General features: G+C 35.8%; 1 protein-coding gene across 1 annotated transcript in view; it reads right to left on the reverse strand.

The window, feature by feature from the left end:
* The window catches only part of LOC126409129 (T cell receptor alpha chain MC.7.G5-like), a gene marked incomplete at its 5' end in the record, with an annotated part of 64,576 nt that extends 56,071 nt beyond the window's left edge, over positions 1-8,505 (reverse strand). The window contains one exon of the mRNA XM_050075068.1: positions 8,415-8,505. Coding sequence (XP_049931025.1) covers positions 8,415-8,505 — 91 coding nt within the window. The remainder of the gene's footprint in view (positions 1-8,414) is intronic.
* Between the last annotated feature and the right edge of the window lie 802 nt (positions 8,506-9,307).

A 9,307-nucleotide genomic window follows, 5' to 3' on the forward strand; every position in this document is an offset into this window, starting at 1 on the left:
TTTTTCCAAAGACTGTTTTCCACCTGACGACAGAGCAGCACAGATAACTGTGTTTTAAATGGTTTTATGTGTTGCAGTAAAACACTGTGATGATGCTAAAGATGATTTAAACTCATAATAACTTCTTTCAGTCTTTATTTTATCTAGACAATTATTAATTTTTTACTTTATCAGGTTTTAAATGTGTTGCAGTAAATCACTGTAAAATTGTTTTTAAAGACGCCTCATATAAATAATGTTTATGATCAATAATCAGTACTCACTGGGTTCAATGGTTAAACTGGTCCCACTGCCAAAGATCATCTTATATCCACCTCCACCAGTATTCACACAACATGAAGCAGCGTGACACAAACTCAGCTGTGATGAACTGAACCAAACCTCATTCAGTTTTACATTTCAGACTAAAGTTAGTGTTTTATTATAAATAATAATAATAATGATGTATTATTTTATAAAGGTGTAAATGGTGATATTTACTGTACAATATAGATACTGAACAAACTGCTTTAATGTTGGAGCTCCTGATTAATACACTGATGTATTTCATTAATATTATAAACATGATTTTCCAACAATTTCTGTTCGTTAAAACTTTTAATCTGTGTTGTTTTTAAAAAAAGATTTTTTGATTTGTGGTGTTTTCATTTCTTCATATGAATCATGTTTATGATCAATAATCAGTACTCACTGGGTTCAATGGTTAAACTGGTCCCACTGCCAAAGATGATCTTATTTGGATTCCCAGTATTCACACAACATGAAGCAGCGTGACACAAACTCATACATTTAGGATCTGACTCACTGATTCCAGCTTCTGTTCGGATTTAAAATAAATTTACAGTAAAAATACTGAATTTTAACCTAAAAATATTTTTTCTTTAATTGATGAAGTGTTTCAGTGTCCTCCTGCTGATTAATATGTTGATCAGTTGATGTAATTGATTATTATAATGAAATCAATCTTTCAACATTTTCTGCTCATAAAAAAACAAAAATTTAAACTTTCATTGTTCATGTTTTTTAATATTTGTTGTTTTTTTCAGTAAATGATATTTTATATTTGATGTTTTAGTGATAAACAGTTGACTGATCTTCTGTCACTGTTTAATGTTCTGATTATTATGAACAGTAAAACTCTGCAGACACCCCTCAGGTGAAAATACAGTTTTGTCATCTGCTCGTCAATTTTGAGATTTTGGTCGATTTTGCTTCCATGAAATGTTTCTGAAATTTACACAAACACATTTAATTGGATAATTTGCATATTTAAACATGGCTTTTCAGAAAACTTGTAATACAAAACATAGCTGGCTTCCTGTGAGCAATAAGCTGAGGGAGTTTCATGGTGATATCTGTTAGTAACATTTTTAACCCAGTCCAGTGTCTTTCGTTTGACTTTTATAATCCATATTGTTTCAGGCCGTTTTCTCAAAATACGTTTTCACTCTGATGTAAATATCTCCACTTAAGTGACACTTAAATCCACCAGATTTTCCAGTTTGATTCCTGTTTATATTCGGAAGGTTTTTACAAAATGGTTTGTTCATATATCTTTTACAGTCTGATTTATAGAACTTTTTATTCCCAAAAATATGGCAGAAATGGATTTGTCATGGCTGTTGACAGCAGACGGAGTGATGAAAAGAGAAACAACTTTTGAAGAATCTTGAACCTGACTTTATCCAGTGATCAGATTTCTGTTCTCAAAATGTAGAAACATCAGCTCATATTTAATGAGATAATGCATCATTTACATATCAAAACATTTCATAAAACTAGTAAAGTAAAAAATAACTGTTTTAATCTAAGTTATCAACTGGAGAAGTTTCATGGTGATATCTGTTAGAGGCTTTACGATACCATATTATTGTGATATTAAACACTTTGTGATATGCTGAGTATTGTGATGACATATATTGTGACATATTGCACATTATGACCTTTTTACATCTGTAAATGGAAACTTTGACTCGTCTGTTTTATCTCCAAGACAAAGTTTCCAGTCTGTTCATGTCACAAACAAATCATTTCTATTGCAGCAAAATGAATCTGAGAAAATGTTTCCTTTAATTATTCCATTTACCACATGAAAATATCACGATACTATGCTGTACTGATTTTTTCCTCCCCTGCGTATCCACTCATTAAGAACTGGACCCTGCTATCCCGAGCTGTCGCTCCTCAACTTTAAAGGAACCTTTGATGCAGCTCATCAGTTTCCTGCCGTCAGGTTTTATCAACACAGTGAAAAAGATTCAACTTACTGTCATGAACATGAAGTTTGGTGCCGCCGCCAAAGACAATCTTATTACCACCCGAGCCATACGTCACACAGTCTGAGGCTGCACTACATAAACCTGACTGACTCACTCTGACAACATGACACTGAGTTGTGTTCGACTTTACGAGCCTGAGGAGTCCAAGACATCTCCATCACTGTTCACTCCTCACTGATGACTTCCATGTGAAAACATAAAGCAGAAGATGAGACTTACTGGACTGAACCGCCAACAGAGACCCGGATCCAAAGATGAGTTTCTCTCGTCCACCAGTGTTCACACAGCACGACAGCGCTCGACAAAAACCCCTCAGATCCACTCAGCAGACCGACTCCACTTCACACAGACTCAGACTCACTAACACCGTAAATACTGAATATAACTGAGAGAAAACGACATCAGACACTCAGACACCTGTGGATTCAAACCTAACTTAGCTCAGTTTGGTCAAACCTGGATTAAATAAACCGGATTAAATAAACCTGTCATGACGGGTGTGTTGGTTCAAATGTTTGTCACATGTGACTTAATCACATCTGATAAAAACAGTTCAACACATATTCAGCAGCTGAAACTCATAAGTCATATTTATGGTGTGTATCAGTACTCACTGGGTTCAATGGTTAAACTGGTTCCACTGCCGAAGATGATCTTATTCAAACCAGTGCTCACACAACACGAGAGCGCTCGACAAAAACCCGTCAGATCCGCTCAGCAAACCGACTTCACGTTACACATCCAAACGGAGCCAAGCTCAGAGATGAATCACAAACTCAAACTCTGTCTCAGCTCAGTTTAGCTTGGATTCAATAAAATGTGAATTGAATAAACCTAATTAAATAAATCAGATTATATTAACCAAAGAGTAGAAACCTATTTAATTAAGTTGGATTAAATAAACCAAATTAAATAAACCTAAATTAAATAAAGCTAAATAAGATCTTTTAGCTTTTAATGTTTCCTGATCTTTTATATCAAAAAAACGTGAGTTAATCACATCTAATAAAACATTTAACATGTAAAACTTCACATTAAGACACACGTAATTTTTAAATGTTTTAAAGATCCTTCTGCTCTGCTTTCTTTGTCTTTAATAACAAACACTAAAGTTTGTTATTAAAGACGCTTCATGTAAATAATTATGATTCATATTTCTACTTACAGGCTTCAATGTTTAATCTGGTTCCACTTCCAAAGATCGTCTTTGTTCCTCCTCCAACATTCACACAACACGAAGCTCCAGAACATAAACTGAGCCCGGCCACAAACTTTTGCCTGAATTATTACATTATTTTAACAATAAACTGCTTCTTCCATTATAAATATATTTTATACATCAATTTAAATTCTGGAGAGCGACAGCAGAGACACTGAACTGTTTATAGAAACATTATGTTTCCCTGTAAAACACTGTAAAACTTAAAGACGCCTCATATAGATTATATTTATGATCAATAATCAGTACTCACTGGGTTCAATGGTTAAACTGGTCCAACTGCCAAAGATGAGTTTATCTGTTCGCCCAGTATTCACACAACATGAAGCAGCGTGACACAAACTCAGCTGTGATGAACTGAACCAAACCTCATTCACAAAAACATCATTTTTACATTACAGTTAAAAAAAAGTTTGTTTTTCATTTGACATAATTAATAATTCATATGTATTATCAATAAAATGTAAACTGTGATATTTACTGAACAAACTCTTCAAGCTCCTGATTAATGTTCGGATGTATTATATATCTTGTGGTGAAGACAATTTCTCTTTAAATCTTTAAATTAATTTTCATTTGACTGTTTTCCTCCTGATACGTTTTATTATTATATTCTTTTTACTATTCTGGTTTTCACACAAAGGCGCTTTGTATAAATGATATTTATGATTAATGTCAGTACTCACTGGGTTCAATGGTTAAACTGGTCCCACTGCCAAAGATAATTTTATCCAAACCAGTATTCACACAACATGAAGCAGCGTGACACAAACTCAGCTGTGATGAACTGAACCAAACCTCATTCACAAAAACATCATTTTTAAATGTGACTGAATCGTAACAGAGCTGCTGTTTGTACATTTCATGTGTTTATATCGTATTTCAAGTGTTGATCTTTAGTGACGACACACTTGATTTACACTTCATCAGGATCAAGATCCAGTTTTGTTTTGTTTCTCGTGCTTTTTTGAGTTTTTGGACATTTTACAAATGAAAAGACAGATTCCACGTTCTAACTGAGGCTCTGATGGATGACACATGCATCTCAGTTATAAAACATTAAATATTATAAAAGGACTTTATGAAGAATTATCAATATCATTGATCAGACTGATGTTATAAGTCAGAATAACGTCATCAGGTACTCACTGCTGTCGACAATCACTTTGGTTCCTTCTCCATATAAAATCCTGCGTCCTGCAGCTGATGATGTCACACAGTGTTTCTGCTCTCACACAAAATCTGACTTCAGATCAGCTCAACATGACCAATATCTAAATGTTGTGAAATTGTTTTTTTTTCTCAGCTTAAAAATGATATCAAAGTTTTAATGAAGCAACTCACAGAAATCCTGTCTCATGATATTGTGTCAGATGTTTAAAGCAGGTCAGTCTACGATCGCTTTGCGTCTGGATCAATAATCTCAACATTTTTCTCTCCAGATGAAACTTTAATTTAATGTTTGTTGTATTCACACATGTTGGTGATGGTCATATTTAGTCTTTCAACAGTTTTTATTGTTGCCACTTTGATTTTTAAGGTTTATGATTTGATTTTTAAAATCTTAGGAAAACTATCGACAGATTTTATTTGTTGAGAAAACTGTTTCAAAAACAAACTCACTGGTCTCGACGGTCACTTTGGTTCCGGAGCCAAACAGGATTTTGTCAAATCCTCCAGATTTCACACAGTGTCGAGTCTCGTGACAGAAACCTCCTCGAGCAGCTCACTGCATCGTCGACAAACTGTCGACTGTAAAACAGCTTTAAAACTTGTGACTCAGCTCAGAAACTAAACATCGTTGTTGCATCTGAAGAATCTCTTTGTCCTCAGTTTTTACAGTTGTGACACAACATTTTTTTTAGTTGTTTTTCCAGCAGGTTTGAGCTTCCATACAATCCTGCAGTTCTCTTTAAAAAAGTCAAAGTTGTAGATTTAGAAATGAAAATGTTTTAGGCACATGTTCCCAAAATGTAGGTTTGGGGAAGCTGGAAGTTTCTCCACCAAAATTTGACCAACCAGTTTGTGTAAAGACTCAATAACAGGCTGAATGAAGTGTTTTAAGGACAGATGTCTGAGCGTTTCATTAATTTAAATGTTAATTTATTTTAACTCTTCTGAGCTGAAACATTTCTATTTGATGACTTGTATTCAGTGGTATTTGGATGCCAGGAAAAAGCTGAATTGTATTTATGACTATTTAAGAATTAAAACCAAAAGACAGCGAGGACGCTGACAGTGAAAGGAGACAGACAAGAAGAGACACATGAGCTCAGAGGAGAAATAAACGCCGCGAGTTTGAGAGAATTAAAAAACTGAATCATGAATTCAGTTTAAAGGTTTTGGACAAAGACAGATGAACGTTTTTTCAGTCTGAATTCTTGACGTGTGTTATTTGTTTTACATAAAGAGTGTTTCTGTGCATTTATTGCAAACTTTAAAACCCTTTTATTTAGTTTTTACTTTTTTTATCATCTTATTTTAAATGAAAGCAGGTCGTCTTTAACCATTCAGCAATAAACAGTTTGCCTGATGAAGCTCTGGTCACTGAAACGGCCCATTAAAATCAGTATTTTTGGAAGTGAGACAGTTTGCTGGAGTTTGAATTATTGACAGAAAGACACACAAACCTTCTGCATGTCTCTGACGTCTCTGTGAAAATTAAACTGTTGTAGGTTCAGTTACGACGTCAGAAACTTTGATGTTAAAATGATGTTTAAAAGTAATCAGATTAACTTTTAAACTGATTCGTCAAATACGGAGAAACAGAGTGAGAAGATTAAGATCCAGAGAGACAAAGACAGGTGACGTTCAGGAATCTCAGTGAAGTAACGACGATGAGCTGAACGAGGACAAAGACATGAAACATGAGCAGACTTACAGGCGTCTACAGTCACTTTAGCTCCAGCTGCAAACAGGATTTTATCCACACCAGAACTTGACACACAGCAACACCACACGTGACAAAAACACAGCGTGACTCCTCAAAGCTTCTCATGAGGACAAATAATTCAACGTTCACACTTAAACTGTGAATTCACTCAAACCTGCTCAGATCACCGACACTGTAACGCCACCGACACGACTACGGCACCAAACCTCAGAGGTCACCTTCAACATGAGCTTCACACTCATGAATACTTCCAACACACTTTTCTAATATCTGCAGTGGATAAAGTCTGAAGTTCAGCAGAGTATATCGCAGGAACCTACAGAGTAAGAAAGTTCAGAACCAGCTGGTCACTGATTAAATCAATCTGAGAGACAAAAGCTAAAACCAGAGATCAAACACGTTTTATATTTTCTGTCTCAAAGTTCTTACTTGATTCGACAGTCAGTTGAGTTCCTCGACCAAAAATCAACTTCTGTCCTCCTCCACTTTTCACACAGCAGGAAACACTTCAGCAAAAACCCCAAACTACCAACAAACATCTAAAACGCACTCAAACTCAAGACAGTTTATTCTGTCAAAGTAACCGAACTGGAAAAATACTAATACAGTCTTTAAAAAGAAAAACAAATGAACAGACATGAAATCACAAGTGAAGATTTTATAGATTCAGTAAACTGATGTTTTGTCATACGTCATTATTCTGTAACTCCTGTAACTCAAACATTCCCTCACGTCTGTCTTTAGTGTTTTATGTCCTTTCTTTCGTCCGGCTGGTTTGAGCTTCTGTAAAATCCTGTGTTTTTCTCAGGTGTTGACCAGGTCCAGGTGAAATTTAACTCACTGTATTTAGAAATGAGAACGTTTTAGACACATTTCCCAAAAAGTGAGATTTAGAGAATTTGGAATTTTCTTCATTAAAGAAGTTTCGTCAGTTTGAAGAGAGTTCGACCGACCAGCTTGTTAAAAGGCTCAAAACAGGCTGACGTCTTTTCAGCTGCAGCTGTTTGCAGCGAGAAAAAGTTGCTGTTTGGTTAAAAAATCACATTTTAAGACGTTTAAAAACATTGTGGTGTTTGATAGTGAAAGTATTGATGCATTTGTCTCCTACCTGAGTGGACTCTCAGCTGAGCTCCTCTCCCAAAAATAACCTCATCAGTTTTTCTGGTCACACTGTGACGGACAGCCGACTGAAAACCTCCAGCTCCTGCTCTGATACTGACTCTGCTCTTTATCATGATTAAATTATCTGAGCTGATGGTTACTGGAGGCAAGTTGAAATGTTGTCACTGCAGCAGAAGGTCATTTCACAAAAATAGACTTTTAAAGCTCAGTTACAGTCGATAATCGATCAGACGACACGTTTCTGCAGTTTGTATAAAGTATTTTTAGGTACTGAGGAACAATTCAGAGCTTCTTTATTTTAGGTTCTTTATTTCCATTTTATGCTTCTTCATATTTTGACTCTTCTACATCTCAGAGGGAAATATTGGACTTTTTGGTATGTGTCATTGATTCGACAGTTTTTGCAGATTCAGATTATTAATATGAAACACAGACAACCCAAAACTTGTGTTTTTATAACTTATAAATTTTTGAAGGCTTTAATGCATAAACGGAATAAAAGATAAACAGAATGAAGCTCTGCATTTTTATTATTATTATTACTAATAAAATACATATGGGCCAACAGCCTGTATATTTACAGCATAGGCGTAGATTAAGAGGGGGGTGCAGGGGACATGCCCCCCCCCCCAAACATGCTAGTAGCACAGAACTTTTATTTGTCAACTTTTATTTGTCATTAAAGACATTAAACCCATAGAAACCACAGAAACGAGACAAACTGCTGCATTAAAAAAAGGTAGACCCTGAACCTCCGCTTGACACGCGCCCCCCATGGTATTAAATTACGCCCTTGGATCTGGTGTTATTCATACAACACTGGAGGCTGACGCTTCACACGTGCAGCCAAACAACACCACTGTTTTTAAAAATAATGTTATATAAATTTTATCCATCTTACCTGAGTGGACTCTCAGCTGAGCTCCTCTCCCAAAAATAATCTTATCAGAGCCGACGTTCACACTGTGACTGACGTCTGACCGAAAACCTTGAGAGCGTCAAACTTTACACTTTTCACACTAATAAACTCATCATTTAAATTAAAACTGAACAGCATCAACTTTAATCTGAGGTGGCTCCTTTTTACAAATAGAACAATCGGCTGAGTTTCATGAGCTTAAAGTCAATTTAGGATTTTAGGCATTAAAACAACGTCGGGCGCAACTGCAGGATTGTTTCTGCTGTTTTAGAGTGAAAGCCTCAAACAAAGCGTCAAAATAAAAGTTGTAGTTTTGAACTCACGGCTCTGGATGTTCAGTCTGCTGCCTGATCCAAACACCAGTTTACCGTAACTGGTCCCAGTATTCACACCATGAGACACACCACCACACAAACTGAACTGAGGTAAGCTCAGCATTCACACACACAGATACACACACACCTGTTTTATTTTAAATCTCAAATGTTTTTAGACTGATCTGATATCACCGCCTCACTGCTTTCCGTACGGTTCATCTTCAGATTTTTATTTTTCGGACACCCAGTTTGACTCGAACAGTAACGACGCAACAACGTGCAGCAATTTACGTTTTTCATTTCAAGGAAAAAGACATCGAAAAATCTTACAAACCTTTAAATACTGATTTAGTTTCATTGAATGAGAAAGGTTTGAGCGTGCAGCTGCTGACAGTGACGACGCTAAAGATCTGAACCTGATTTGTTTCTGTCAAACGTTTTGAACAGCTGGACAAGAAAAGTTTGTCTCATCAGCTCGTTGTCGTTCATTCTTTTTTTTTTTGTTAAGACTTAAAACCTTCTGCCCGTGCAGTTTGTTCCTGACATAGATTTAACAAA

This window comes from Epinephelus moara, chromosome 21 (assembly GCF_006386435.1).
Source record: "Epinephelus moara isolate mb chromosome 21, YSFRI_EMoa_1.0, whole genome shotgun sequence".
Lineage (NCBI taxonomy): Eukaryota > Metazoa > Chordata > Actinopteri > Perciformes > Serranidae > Epinephelus > Epinephelus moara.